We start from the raw sequence: 15,751 nt of genomic DNA on the forward strand, positions 1-15,751 counted from the left end.
TCAGTTAGGCCAAATGGTTATACTCCCGTCAACTTTTACTGGTGGGCCAAGGTACATGCACGAAAGAACACAAGATGCTATGACCTGCGTTAGACATTACGGTCGTCCTGACCTTTTTATTACTTTTACATGTAATCCTCGCTGGGACGAGATAAAAGAGCTCTTACTTCCCGGTCAAAGATCATATGATCGACATGATATAATTGCAAGAGTGTTTCGGTTAAAAGTCAAAAAGACCATGAACTTATTGACAAAAGGTAAAATATTCGGAGAAGTGAGATGCTATATGTATTCAACAGAATACCAAAATGTAGAGAGGTTCAGGTAGTTGTAAGCTATAACTTATCGAATAGGTTATGATAATAATCATTATCTTAAAAACTAAATTAATATGTATAAAATATTATTTCAAAAATCTTAATTAATTTAAATTTCAATAGATTTAACAAAATTTAACCTTGGCAGGTTACATACATTTATATACTTAAACCCGGCAACGACGGGTAATTCAGCTAGTTTGCTATAAAGTTTTTTTGAAAACAATAAAGAAAAACAATTTTATACATTTTAAACTATTTATTATGAACCATAGACCGCAGTGCCCTTAGAAAGTGGTCGTGGTGCCCCTAGGGCACCGCGGTTCATAGTTTGGGAACCGCTGCTTTAATGTAAACTTTGCTTCAAAACACTCCAAACCACTTATACATTTTTTGAAATTAAATTAAATTTGTTTCGGAAAAAAATCTTTTTTCGAAACAAACTTAATTTAATAATGAATAATGATCCAATGACACCAACAACAAGATCAGGAACTACGATTGATGTGATTTTTACACGGTACCTAGCTAATGTACAATCAAGAACTTAAATATCCTATTTTAGCTATCATAAACCAATAACGTCTACTTTTTCAAAAGAAATATCTACCGACAAATACATAAAATTAAAAATAATGCATTGTATACGGATTTATGGTAGATATATTCGCATTATTTAGACTTTCTATGTGAAAATACTATCCCAGAACGTCGTAAAATCATTGAACAATAGTAAACTAAATGGGTGATTTTTCATCTGTATCACCGTTATCATTCCAGTCATAATTAATAATAAGAACTGAAAAAAATAAAACAACAGAAATAAGAATGAGTTTTGAATTTTAATTATGTCTGAAAATAAATACAATTAGGACATACAATTTATTTTTAAGAATATTTGTAAATTATAGGATACACACCGTTATGGAAAGATTCATATTTATCCTGAAAACTCCAAAGGCTGTCATTTCGTACGATTCAAAAACCAATATCTGATTCATAAACATTTTAATCTAAATTATAAAAATAATCATTGAATAATTATTATAATGTAAGATTAAGAATCACAATATATAAATTTATTAAATAAATAAGAAAAATATCAAAGATTATATTGATTTATTATGATGAAATCGATATGCTTGGAAACAGTTTTCTAAATTAGATGTTCTATAACGGCATACAATTTCTTATTAAATTTTGTATTATTTTTATTTAATTAAACATATTACCACTTGAAATGCGGATACCAATAAAATATCGTGCTTTAGAAGATCGTTAAAGAAAATGTTAAAAATAATTGGATGGATAAATTGTGCACTTTAATTCTCTAAATATGCCCATAACAAAGAATAGTTTATAAATATTTTATGATAGAAGTTGAACTTCTTATAGCACTAATGAACTCATGATAGTAATGTAATTATTTAAATTTACTTTACTTGTTGTTTTATAATAACGGGCAAAACTGAAATCCTTATTAATCGTAAATAATATAGCATTTTGTTTTTCTGTAAATAAAATCAAAACAAAATATTTAAATTATACTATCCATCAGTGGCGGGTACAAGGGGTGGGTGATGGGGCGATCCCCCCCTCATTGGGTCGTGTTTTATTCTTATATTCGTAATTGATTCGATGTTTTTAATTAACTAATGCTGGATTATGGATATTCTACCATGAATCTTTATGTCAGTCGTGAATATCACTTCCATGATAGATTTTTTTTTTTTATGGTACATTGGTATTATCACAGCTAATTTATATGAAAAATCAAAATATAAATTTTAATATATATAACAGCATGATGCCTTGATAACTAGTTAAAATAATATGTATATATAAGTATTAATTAGAAACTTGAAAATGTTGATATATTATATAAAATTATATTAATATTATATTTATATATTTATATTATTTATATGATATATATAAATTTATATTTATACTTTGAAGTTTCTAATTGATAAATAATTATTATATTATTGTCTATTCCTTTAAATGTATTAGATTAAAAACCAGGTTGATGACTCATATGGGGGAATAACGGCTGGCTGGCTTAGCGCTTTTGCACATCCACAGTGACATAAAATTAAATTTGGAAGATGTTATTAGATAGGTTTGCCAAGGAGAAGAAAAGATGCATTTTTTTATTTTGTAGCTATGTATTTAATATTATACATTATTAGTTTAATAGGCTTTTTTTATAAAAATAAATTACTTTTTTGACACATCGAGTTAGTTTTTTTGAGAAAATAATACAAATAATTAGCCTTCTATACAGGTTAAAAATGGTGATTTGATTTTTGAAAATTCGCCCCCCCCCCTTGTATCACATCTAGATCTGCCACTACTATCCATATGATGCAAATATGTAGGATATAGGTATTATTAAAGCTTATTAAATAACTATGTATATTTTTAATGTTGAATATTTTTAAATTGATTTAACATTTATAACACTAGTTTAAAAATAACAGTCAAATTTTATTTTATATTAAAAAAATTAATTTTAATAGCTATAAAATGATAATATAATTGTAAGGTGCAGCTGTTACATGTTTTTGGGACAGTCATTTTGTTTATAATTTTTTTTATTTACCTAAATATTAATGACTTTATATTCGCAACTTTTTAATATTAAATAACATTATATTTTTTATTAATTGTCAACATATATAAATGAGAATATAAATATATATTTTTATAAAAAATAAATTATAGAATTATAAATATAAACACATTTTTTATTTATCTTCAAAATTAAGAGTTATACGTTATTAAACGTTATTTTATATATTAGACCTATTAAAATATTGTTCATATTATATTTGATGATTTGATAATGTTTACGTAACAAATATTTACCTCTTTGTTTACACGTGAAGTAGCAAGAATAATGGACATAATAAATGCTATAGTTTTTCCCAGTCCACTTGTGATTAAGACCGTTACAGTGACAGAAATACTGCCCTGTTCGTCTAATGATAAATGAATTAATAAAAAATATAAAAATAATATATCGATGTAACTGAAAACAAAGAACCCCAAGAGCATTTTACCATATCCGACGCTGAATATTTTCAACAGCTCGGATAGTTCAGCGTGTAATAATCGTATATCCTCCAGAAACATTGTTATCTTGGAACAAGTCCATCCTCCAGGGATGGTGAATATTTCAATAGGATACAGTTTCCATAAATTGTTCAACATTTGGAATCTAAACTCCAAATTTGTTAGGAAAAAATATGTTGATGTGACTATTGTAAAGTCTATGAAGTACTGTAATTGAAAAATATATGTAAAGAAAACTAGCACGTTCATACTTTGTGGTGGATGAAATATCCAGATTATCACAGTTGTAATAACATAATAAGTTATTAGGACAATAAAAACTGTGTTCCAATATGTTTGACTTTGTGAGCGATGGTGAGTCGATGTAGATTTGAAAAAAAATTCGACTTTTTGATCGTATTCAATGATACCATTAATCAATCTAAAACGAAAAATTAAAATATATTTATAGCAGTCTTCAACCTTTTTATGCAGCGGGCCACATATTATTTTTTTTTTAATCTTGCGGGCCGCATTCGTAGTAAAAACATGTATCTTATATAAAAATTCAGTTTTATTATTACAATTTAAGGTACATTTAAAATTAAAAATTATTATTATTATTATTAAAGTATATATATAGATAAACATTTTTTTTAATTACAAATTTTTTTTATTTTATTTTTAATGTGAAAACTGACAATGTTTTTTATTAACTAATTTTTCGATATTTGGTTGGATCTGAGACGATTCAATTCGGAGTGAATTTTCCAAGTGAATGTCAGTTAACCGAGCTCTAGTTTTAGATTTGACAATTTTCATTCGTGAAAAAACGTGTTCACAAGTGTAAGTACTGCCAAAAAGAGACATCATTCGTAATGCGTTGTTTCGAAGATTAGGATATGTCTCCGTGTCAATATATTTCGAATAAAAAATTTAAAGTTCAACATCATTGTATTTTTCTTTTAATATTGTATTGTTCTGTAAATCAATGATCTCCATTTGCATATTTTCTGGGACATCTTCAACTGATAAGGAAAATGGAATTGAAAGCAAATTAAACAATTTTTCATTAGCTTTGAAATCTAAGAATCTCGAATCAAATTGGATTTTTTTTTTTTTTTTTTTATTTGTTTTATTACACAATCTGTAAATATATTATTTTTACAATAAGTGTAAGTGTTGTAGTAGATTTATATAAGAAGACTGGAGACTTGAGCGAAGAACCCATCCAGTGATGGGACTTCTTTGGAGTTGCGGATGGGTTTTATTCAATCAGGAGGTCCCGACACCATTTTCGTTTCAAACGTCGTCCAGGGTCACCTGGAATGCTGGGGGTGGATAAGTTTGAGATTAGAGGATTACGGTGGTTGGAGAGATTTGAGTGGAATCGTTTATACAGAGTTTTGGCTACGAGTTGAACTGTTGGAATAGACAGGTCCTTGTGGAGTGTATCGTTTGAGACGTAAAAGGGGGCTTTGGTAATTTGTCGAAGGCATTTAGATTGGAATATTTGAATTTTATTTATGTTAGATGGTTTGGCTGAACCCCAAAGTTGTATACCATATGACCATACGGGCTTTAGTAGCAGTTTATATATAAGTATTTTGTTGTTCAGATTGATGTGTTTAGATGTAAGGAGTAGACGTAGCTGACGGGATCGGTTATTCAAGGCAATACGTTTGGTATGGATGTGGTGGGCCCAGGTCAATCGACGATCCAGGTGGAGTCCAAGGTACCGGACATTTTGTGTGGGTGGAATGGGTATGTTATTGAGGGTTATGGTAGGGCAGTTTCTAGGCCTTAGAGTGAATGTGCAGTGGGCTGATTTTGATTCGTTTATTTTTATCCCCCAATCTCTGTACCAGTTTTGGAGGAGATTTAAATGGACTTGAACGTGGTTGGAAGCTATTTCAGGGTCTGAGTTAAGCGCCATAATAGCTTTGTCATCGGCAAAGTCACCTGTGATCGTATGGTTGGTTGTTGGTTGGTCGGAGATGTATAGGTTGAATAAGAGTGGGGCTACTACGGCGCCTTGGGGAACTCCAGCGTGGATGGGATTTATTTCAGATAAGGTTGAACCAGAGCGTACAGCAAAGTTCCTGTCTTCGAGGTATGATTTGAATAATAGATAGTAGTAGGGAGGGAATATGGATTTCAGTTTAAAAAGGAGGCCTTGGTGCCACACTTTATCAAAGGCCTGGGCCATGTCTAGGAATGCGGCTGTACATATTTGTTTTTTTTCCAGAGAGAATGAGATTTTGTCTATTAAGCGGTGGATTTGGTGTATGGTGTTATGGTTTGTACGGAAGCCAAATTGATTATTTGGAGTATTTGATTCGATAGCTGGAATAATACGTTTTAAGATAAGTTTTTCGAAAATTTTCGAGAAGAGTGGGAGTAAGCTAATAGGTCTATAGGAACTGGGGGTATCAGGAGGTTTGTTCGGTTTTGGTATCATCACTATTATTGAAAATTTCCATAGAGCAGGGAAGTAAGTTAGTCTTATCATAGAATTGTATATGAGTTAATAAAAGTATGACTTTTTTTGGGTAGTTGGGAAGCTACTTCAGCGGTTATTAGGTCGAAGCCTGGGGTTTTCTTTCGAGCAGATTTGTCTATAGTATATTTAACTTTGCTTGGTCGTATGTGTTTTGGAGGGAGACTCATTGGCAATGGACAGAGTAGAAAGTGATTTATTTTGTGAATTTGGGTAGTGGATAGAATATCGGCGTGCGGTTTGAATGTAGAGTCCAGATGGTGACGGAATATATTTGATTTTTCTATGTTGTTTATTGCCCATGTTCCATCTGCTTTTCTCAAGGGCGAAACAGGGGGTTGACTACGAAGTATTTTTCTGGTAGTTTGCCAAAGTGAATTGTCCCTTGAGGAGAGACCTATTAGATATTTAGTGAAGTTTTCGGATCTAATTTGGGCAAGGTGTCTTTTGAGTTTACTCGTGAGATTATTGAAAACACGTTTGTCGGATGGAAATCTTGTTCTCTGCCAGGTGGCTCGGGCTTTTCGTTTTTCCGCTATTAAGGATCTGGTATAGAGGGGGAGGTTTTTGATAGTGCTTTTAGGAGTGGGAGGGGAAAAACAGGACCATGCCGTTTCTTGTATTGATTTTGTGAGGAAGTTAACTGCTTCGTCAATATCATTGGGGGATTTTAAACTTATGTTGAGGTTTATTTTGTTCTCGAGGGAGGATCTGAAGGTTACCCAGTCTATAGCGCCTTGAGTTAAAGTAGGTTTACTTGGTTTGTTTGGTGGCATAGTGTCGATTGTGAGGAGAACCGATGAGTGGTCAGAGCAGAGGTCATCTAAGTTGATTAATATACTGTGAAGATTGTTTAGTATTTTGGTTAAGAATATGTCGAGAATGTCTGGGTTTTTCCTTCGGGAGGTGGGCCAGTATGTTGGCGAGGGCGGAGCATGTATTTTGTAGTTTCGTAATTGCGCTAGGGTGTTAATGGTATTTCCACGAGGGTTATTTGCGTGGCAGCCCCATTGTGTATTTTTAGCATTTATGTCGCCTCCGAGAATGAATTTTTGGCCAAGAGAGTCGAAGAAGTTTTGATATTGGGTTTTGGTGATTGTGTGGCGTGGCGGGCTGTACACTTCATGGATGTTTATGGGAATATTGTTGAGTGTTGTGCGGATACCACACGATTGCAAGTAATCTGTTTGATATGGTGGCAGGGGATAGAATAGCAAGGATGTTCTTATTATAATAGCAGCTCCTGCGTGAGCAGTGCCATCTGGGTGATTGGTTTTAATAATATTAAAACCTGGGAGATTGAGGTGAGATGAATGCGTAAAATGCGTTTCAGATATTAAGGCGATATCTATTCTATTATTTTGTAGGATGGCTAGTATCTCGTCTCTATGGTTTGTTAGACCATTTGAGTTCCAAGTTAGGATGAGGAGGGATTTTGAAGTTATTTTATTAGTTGGCATTTTTATTGAGGAGACTTGAGATAAGAGTGGTGAGAAGGGAGATAAGAGGATTTATGATTGATTTAAATTCTTCTATGAATTTAGAAAAGGATTGTTCGTTATTATTTGTTGGAGCCGGGATATTATTGGGAGGAGGGTGACCCTCTGTTACATTTGCGTACGTACGTTGATTTGGTAGGTGTTCTTTATTTGATTGTTGGTGTTGGGGCTGGTGTGTAGAGTTGAAGTTGAATAGCTGCTGGAGGCTGGGTTTTATACTTGAGATGTTGGGACGTCTTTGGGATAGTTGTTTGTATATGGTGCATCCCCTGTAGTTAGCAGGGTGTGCTTCTTCGCACAGGGCATATTTTGCTGGGAGGTCTAGAGATTTTTCATAGGAAGAAGTGGGATGGTCGTTTCCACATTTGACACACTTTGGGTTGTGAGCGCAATATGTTCTAGTGTGGCCATATGACTGGCAGTTTTGACACTGAGGGATTTGGCGTTTTTTATGAGGTTCTTCTATTTTTACTTTTGTGTGAAGTAATGTAGTGATGGAGAAGATATCACTGTCGCTTCCTTGTGGATCGAGGTCGGCGAAGAACATGGGGAGTGGAGTTTTTGTTTGGGCATGTTTAATATTAATCACGTTTCTGACAGAGTGTCCTATCTCTTCAATTGCTGATGCTATGTCAGTTGTTGGGGTGGAGGGGTGAAGATTTCTAATGACTATTCTGAGTGGTTTATCAGCTTGGAGTTGATAGGTGTGAAATTGTGTATTGATTCCTTTTAGGAAGTGGATTAGTTTTCTATAGCTGTCAGGATTATTTGTTTGAATTTTTAGGTAATTTGAAGTAGATTTGCACGAGAAGCTAGTTGGACCGATTTCTTCGATGAAGCTGTTCCTTAGTTGAAGAAAGTCAATTACGCCTTTGATAAATATAGGTGGAGGCAACATTTCTTTTGGTGTATCGTTTGTGGTATGTGTTTGCGCCGTATTTTGATGGTCAGGCGATTCCATTGTATTAGTGTCATCGGTGATAATAGGTTCCGAGTCATCTTGCGCGAGAATTGAGTAGCGTTTGGGGGTAACGAATTTCTTTGATTTATTTATGTTTAATGTTGTAGGTGATTGTGGCGGTGAAGTAGATAGTGAATGCTTTTTCGATTTTACTTTATTATTTTTGTCCGTTGATTTAATGATTTTATTGTCAACAATTTTAATTGGGGATACGGTCCGGTTGTTTATCTGAGGCATAATGACGCTATCTTATCGACAGTCCAAAGGTTACCGAGGGAGCGGTGCCTGCGGCTGGTTGCATAAGTGTCGTAATGTATGAGAGGTGAATAATATTTTTAATATTATTTTAGTGAGAAAATTAAAGTATATTACCCTGCTGGTGGGATGTTGTTGCAGGGTACATCCGAGAATGGTGAGGATTTTTGAGTAGCGTGAGTTCGATACTAGATATAATGTTTTCCGTTTGTATTTATTAGAGATACGAGGATAACCATCGAGCGTCGGATAAATGCGTGCGCACAGTCGGACTGTCCACGCGGGAATGAATTGGATTTTTAAATCAGAAATTGTTTCTGCGTATTTTTCCGTTGAAGTGACATTGTATTTTGACAAACATGGGAAGTGAGTAGTGTTATTTTTTCTTAGCTGAATTTCCCACAGCAGAAGTTTATTTTCAAAAGATTTAATATGGTCAAATAAATTATGTATTAATTGGTTTTGACGTTGCAAGCGTAAATTCAGTTCATTTAATTGCAATGTAATATCCGTAAGATAGACAAATTCCTTTTTCCATTCTGAATCATTAAGTTGTTCAAATTGTTTTCCTTTACTTGCAGCAAATTCAAAAATTTCATTTTTTAAATCAAAAACCCTTTTCAATACTTTTCCTCTGCTGAGCCAACGGACATCTGTAAAATACATCACATTAACTCACCTTATTTAGCATCTATTTCACTCAAAAAGTTTTTAAATTCTCTATGATTCAATGCTCTTGATCTGAAAAAATTTACTATTTTTACATCTTTCATAATAGTTTGAAAACTAACAGATTTTGCACATAAATTTTCTTGGTGGATAATGCAGTGATATTGCATCAGTTGTAAAGCACCACATATACTAATTTCATTTTTAATTAGCGCTACAAGCCCTTCATTTTTTCCAACCATTGATGGGGCTTCATCTGTTATAACTCCAGAAAGGTTATTTAATTTGATGTCAAAACAGTTAAGTGTCGAATTTAATGCATTAAAAATATCACAACTTTTTGTAGTGCCTTTCATTAGAAAAAGCGCGGCTAATTCTTCAGTAATATTAAAATTAGAATCGATACCCCGAATAAAAATTGCTAATTGCGCAGTATCTGACAAATCTGTACTTTCGTCAAGGGCCAGCGAATAAAAAATAAATTTAGAAATACGTTCTTTTAAGGTACTCTCAATATCAGTTCCTAGTTCTTCTACACGCCTTGCTACAGTTACCCCTGATAAATTCAATTTGGAAAAAAGTTGTTTTTGTGCTGAACATAAAATTTCAGAGGCGGCCTCCATACACTCTTTTATAAATTCACCATCAGTGAACGGCTTCGATTTAGCTGCAGTTTTTTGTGCTATGACTATAACTAGCTTTGACACTGGCTTCTGAGTCTTTATGACATTTTTTTATACTTGAAGACTGACCTTGTATATTTTTCATTAACAATGCAAGTTTGTCAATTCGAAGTTGTCCTTGTATCATATTATATTTTGCTGCATGCTTGGTATTATAATGTCGTTTTAAATTGTACTCTTTCATCACTGCAATCGATTCTTGACAAATCAAACATGCCTTTTCTTTAACTTGAATAAAAATATAGCTATTGGACCATTTTTCTTGAAAAACGCGACTTTCATCTGAGATTTTACGTTTTTTACTCACCGACATATTGTACAAATATTACGAAGAAAAAGTATGAAATTGAAACTTTTACATATAAACGAGAATATTGTGCTCGTTCCACAATCGATTACGAACTAACAGACAATAATAATTATATCTTGGTAGGTAATTCAATTTATCTTATCGCATATTTCCGATAGCAATAGCTTCACTGTTAAATTTAAAATGTGATCGCGGGCCGCGAGTTGAAGACCCCTAATTTATAGTTTCTGTCTTGCAACATTTCAATTTAGTGAATTTGAATTTTTCAACATAAATATTTTTTCCCATATGAAATTCACGTGTATTGGGTACGAGTATGCTTTAAATATGATTTATGATTTTTGTAATAATTAATTAATTTATTGAAACATTTAGAAAAATATATGTAATGAGAACTCTGATATCTCCAACGTGGTGATTTTCCATTCTGAATATTTAATATTTTATTGACAACTCGGAACGTAAACACATTTACACATTTAATTTGTATTAATCTACTATCCAAAAAAGACTAAAATATACCTACCTGACATTGATATATTTTAAAATAAACTTATAAAGCGAATAAAACTTCCTTTATTCTTAATATTAAAAAAATTTAAATAAATTGTCTAGAACATTTAATGGGTGTTTATAATATTAATAGTCTTGTAATTTATTATGTAAATATAATTTACAATAAAATTAGTGCATCCACATTACTATCATACCTTATTATCCATTTTTCTGATGATCTTGCTGCAATAATGATACACCAATATTTTAATAAGTATGCTTGTCCATTTAGATTAAAATAATTATAACAATAATAGGTATAGATCATTAAAAAAAAAGTTCGCACGAATTCTAAAAATGCGTTTATCAATTTTTTATTTTTGCATAACAATCCAGATTTCAATGAATATGAAAATGTTATAACACCTAATAACTTATAGAAAATTAAAATAGGTCGAAAAGTTTTTTTAAAAATTGTCGTCATTTCGATGGCTTTTGTCTAACAACACTGACGATGGAATATTAACAGTAGGCTGTTTCTGAAACAGTAATGTTTGATTTTAATAAAAAGTTTGGAATAAAAATTAATTCATCAATTATGTACAAATATTACAATAAGCTACGGCCAACATTATTTCTATCCAAAAACTATATTTTATTAAATAAACAATAAACTAATAATATTATCGTTTTTTATTGTCATATTTTGTGCTGGTACATTTAACTTGTTTATTTATAGTTATACATGGTTGTACAAACACAAACTTCTTTTTTTTCTTTGTACTCGGTTTGCTCAATCGACTCGACTGTCACAAACTGATGATGTGCAAACCACAATTATTGACTTTTAATTTGACTATAAAATAACTTATGTTTTATATAACTTATAACTTGTATCAGTGTCGGTCTGGCTGGGCAGTCATCGTTTCCGCCAAAAAACTTGATTTTCGTTTTCGCCAAAACGAAAAGGTTCGATTTTCTAATCTAATCTAATCTAATCTAATCTACTCGTATAATTGTGATGTCATTTTTTTATCTGCAGTTCTATCAATTATCGATGTATATAAGCCATAATTTTATATTGAAGAAATAATTGATTTTACGTTCAATAATTTCCATGCATTATAAATAAATATTTATATATATCAAGATTGGAGTTCTGTGATCGAATATTTCAGTACTGTGACAACATAACAGTGTAAATTGTGAATTATATACATATTTATTTAATATATTAATTTATTTTGTAATGGAATTCATAACAAGTAAACGTGGTAAAAAAATGATTTTAATTGATGAGTTTAAATTTAATTCTTCATACAAATATTTCAGGGTACTGTTGTTTTATCAAAATTTATACTGCAACTATTTATGTCAATAATGAAAATGTTTTAATCAGTAAAACAGGTATGTTAAAAAACAGTGTTACTTTTTCTTCAATGTTTTAAAATTTATTAGATACGTATTAATTTTATTTTTGTAATGTAGAACACAAATGCACTGGGCCATGTTCAAATATTGATAGACAAAAAGTAGCAATTACTTGTAAGCGAAAATCAGTAAATGATATTAATGAAAAACTCCAAAAAATCATTTTTAATGAAATTCAATTGAATAATAGTGTTTCAAATTTTACAGTCAACGATGTTTCAGCTAGTCATCAATCTATATATCGAGCACGAAAGAGTTCATTTTCAATTAATCCTACGTCATTAAATGAGATACATTCTTCATTAGATAAAACTGACACAATTACTTCAAATGGCGAAGAATTTCTATTAATTAACGAACAAAAAACCAATATTATTATATTTCCTTGTGAAACAAATTAAATTTTTTTTTTGCGAATCACATACCATTTTTGTCAATGGAACGTTTGAATATTGCCCAAAATATTTCACTCAATTATTTACTATTCACAGCTTAAAGAACAACATTTACGTACCTCTAGTTTTTTGCTTATTGAAGAATAAAAATTATGAAACTTATACACAAGCTTTAAAATATATTCAAAATAAATGTAACGAAAAAAATTTTAATTTTGATCCAAAAAATGTAACAGTTGATTTTGAAATTAGTATTCATAATGCTATATTATCTATTTGGTCTTCTATTAATATCATTGGCTGCCGTTTCCACTTAACTCAGGCGTGGTATCGTAAAATTTAAGAGTTAGGACTTAGTACAGAATATAAAGAAAACTGTTGGCTTTGGACTACATTTGGATTAACATTTTTAGATCCTCAAGAAGTTTCAGAATCATTTGTTGAAGATTTTATGTCTATAATACCAGAAAGATCAGAATACTGTAAATATGCTGATTATTTAACTGACAATTATATATCTGAAAATAGTATGTTTCCACCCTGTGGCGCCGAAAACGTATGGCAAGTGGGGTAAATACCCCAGAACTTTCTTAACGGGTGGTGGGTGGGTGGGTCATGAGTTTTTATTTTAAAATAGGAAGGTTGTAATTTGTAAATATTAAATACTAAGTTACAGTTACTTATAGTACCCAGAGAAGTAGACAATAGGTAAACAAGACTCGGTTAATACAGTTAGCAGGGTAGGGACTATAGTGAACTTGGTGCAGTTGTCAGAAAAATGATAAGGATCCAACACCGACGCACACCCGCCATATCATAACACATGGTGGGGCGAGACGTTTTGTCGTTGAACAATAATAATTATTGTTTAAATATAGCCCCTGCTGTAGTAATTATTACTACAGCAGGGGCTATATTCAATAAATAAATCAGAATCCAATAACTTATCATTATTATAAAAATGATAACAATCAACAATGACAATCAACTTGTGACCAGTTAATGTATTTACCTATTAATTTATTTGTAGGTATTATATATATTTTTTAAATCAGCATATTATTATTATTATAATTCGTGGTAATAATAAATTTATAGTTATTATTATAATTATTATTTATTATTTATAATTTATTTATTTATTTTAAATATTATGCTATAACCAAATTATATTATTCTAAATTGTAATGCCATGCTCAAATTAATATTTAAAAAATTATGATTATTCTTAAAACGTGCAAAATACAAACATCATGATTACCTTAAACTCAAAATCGTATTATTATTATTATATCTTTGTGATTTAACCACCTATTCTCTTATTATAATTAATATTATTTTATTTTAATTTTCATTAACTAAATTGTATAAAGCCATATACATTTCACCGACTTGGAAGACTTTTACTTTTAACTCGCAAAAAAATCGGTTATTAAGTTTTTCTTAGGTAATGTAAAATGTATTGAGCGCAATTGGTATGGTGCACCAGTTGCATTGTACTTGCGCTGGTTGTGGTCAATTTGCACCAAAATTGACCCAAAATATACACAATATATGTAATTTGCATCACAATGTTTTAAATGCAATTGTAATTTACCCTAAAATAAGGATATGTAATTTGTACTAAATCAAATAATATTAAATAATAAAGAACGAATTACACAAAAGTATTTAAATATTTTATTTTTCTCCGTTCATCCATTTCGTAAAATCCTTCGAAAAACACCCTACACATTTTAATCTATACTCCTTTTTTTTTCAATTCAACCATATTAACTATATCAGAAATATTCCATCTTTTGGGTTGAAGTTTAGCTTAACCGATAAACTGCTCTATATCTACCTCATTATTATTAAATTGAATGGTTTTCTTTCGCTATTTTTGCAATTTTTGTCAAGAAAATAATTTCGTAAACGGTTTTAACGTGCATAAAATACACGCATTGTAATAATTGATGACAAAAAATTGTTTTGCCAAGTTGCGGTTAATAACGCGTGTTCGGGGTGAACTTGTGGCGTGGTGGAAACGTGCGGACAAAATTGCACTCACGTGGACGTACGTGACCGCAACGCTGTGTGCACCGGCTCATGCTGTTATCAGATTTAGTGTTGGATTTAGATTGAAATGCAGCGGAGCCACTAAGCTCTAGGGATATTCAAAAACGAAATCTGAAAATGAAAATTTCCGTTTGTTTTGTTTTTTGCTTTTTCTTTTTTTTTATATTTATTCATTTATTTCGTTCAACAACTTTTAATAGTGAAATAGTCTGCTTTTACAAAATAAAAAAAAAAAAAATTTAGGACCTCAAATCAATACTCGGGCACTCAGATCCGGTACTGTCTGTAATTAAGTATTTCTTATAAATAAACGTCACCGCACATTAAAAATACGCACGTGAGTATCTGTAGCCTAGAGTTGATCATTTATAAGTGCTGTGATTGATGTAGATTTCTTCCATTTGTCGTCGCTCCCGTACCTAACTGAGAAGGGATTTTCAATTATTTTTCGTCCGTTTTATTGTATATCATATTAGTGTGTTTCGGCTAATCGCCGTGTCCTGTATTAATTAGAGTTTATTTCCGCGACAAAGATTACTAACTGTTGCTGTGCACCAAAGACTGCGGAAGCTTGTTTCCTCACATAGGTATTCGTGGCTGGTGTCAAAGGCAAATCATACCCCCGGAAAATATTACCGGATGGAGTAAGATTTTCTTAGGCATATTTTATCCCCGGTACAATTATTCTAGCTTATCGTTATGCCCGATAATATTATCCTAGGTTAATTATACCCCCTTCAGTGAGTACGATTATCATAAGAAAGTTTTACCCCCCGGTAAGAATATCCTAGGACAATCTTACCTTCCGGTAAGAATTTACTAGAAATATTGTACCTCATGGGGGATATGATTTTCCAAGGATATTTTTACCCTCCCCCCCCCGGGTACAATATTCCTACATTCTAAAAACACAGCACAAATACAATTATTTTTTTAAGCAATCTGTTTTTTAATGTAAAGACAATGGTGTAGGTATAAATGTTATTTTATTAATAAAATTTGTTTTTTCTCCTTCCTGTTATCTACTTAAAATAATTTTTATTAACAAATCATACGCAATTTTAGATTTCAAGACCACAATTTTGTTAATTATTTATATTTTATGATTTTCCGGTAACTGG

At 31.4% G+C, this 15,751-nt stretch overlaps 1 protein-coding gene and 1 long non-coding RNA gene across 2 annotated transcripts; one reads left to right on the forward strand and one right to left on the reverse strand.

The window, feature by feature from the left end:
• Positions 1–1,002: 1,002 nt before the first annotated feature.
• On the reverse strand, positions 1,003–11,378 carry LOC112690761. Its single transcript, XM_025564850.1, has 6 exons — positions 11,360–11,378; positions 10,962–11,025; positions 3,189–3,816; positions 1,760–1,816; positions 1,238–1,330; positions 1,003–1,116 (listed from the first exon to the last, which is right to left on the reverse strand). The coding sequence occupies exons 1-6, from the start codon at positions 11,376–11,378 to the stop codon at positions 1,003–1,005; spliced, it is 975 nt and encodes a 324-aa protein (XP_025420635.1).
• LOC112690453 lies at positions 8,567–8,890 on the forward strand. Its single transcript, XR_003149218.1, has 3 exons — positions 8,567–8,656; positions 8,731–8,746; positions 8,811–8,890. It is a non-coding gene; the product is annotated as an uncharacterized LOC112690453 (long non-coding RNA).
• Positions 11,379–15,751: the final 4,373 nt, after the last annotated feature.

Source organism: Sipha flava, unplaced genomic scaffold (genome assembly GCF_003268045.1).
Source record: "Sipha flava isolate LNK unplaced genomic scaffold, YSA_version1 114_pilon_pilon, whole genome shotgun sequence".
Taxonomy (NCBI): domain Eukaryota; kingdom Metazoa; phylum Arthropoda; class Insecta; order Hemiptera; family Aphididae; genus Sipha; species Sipha flava.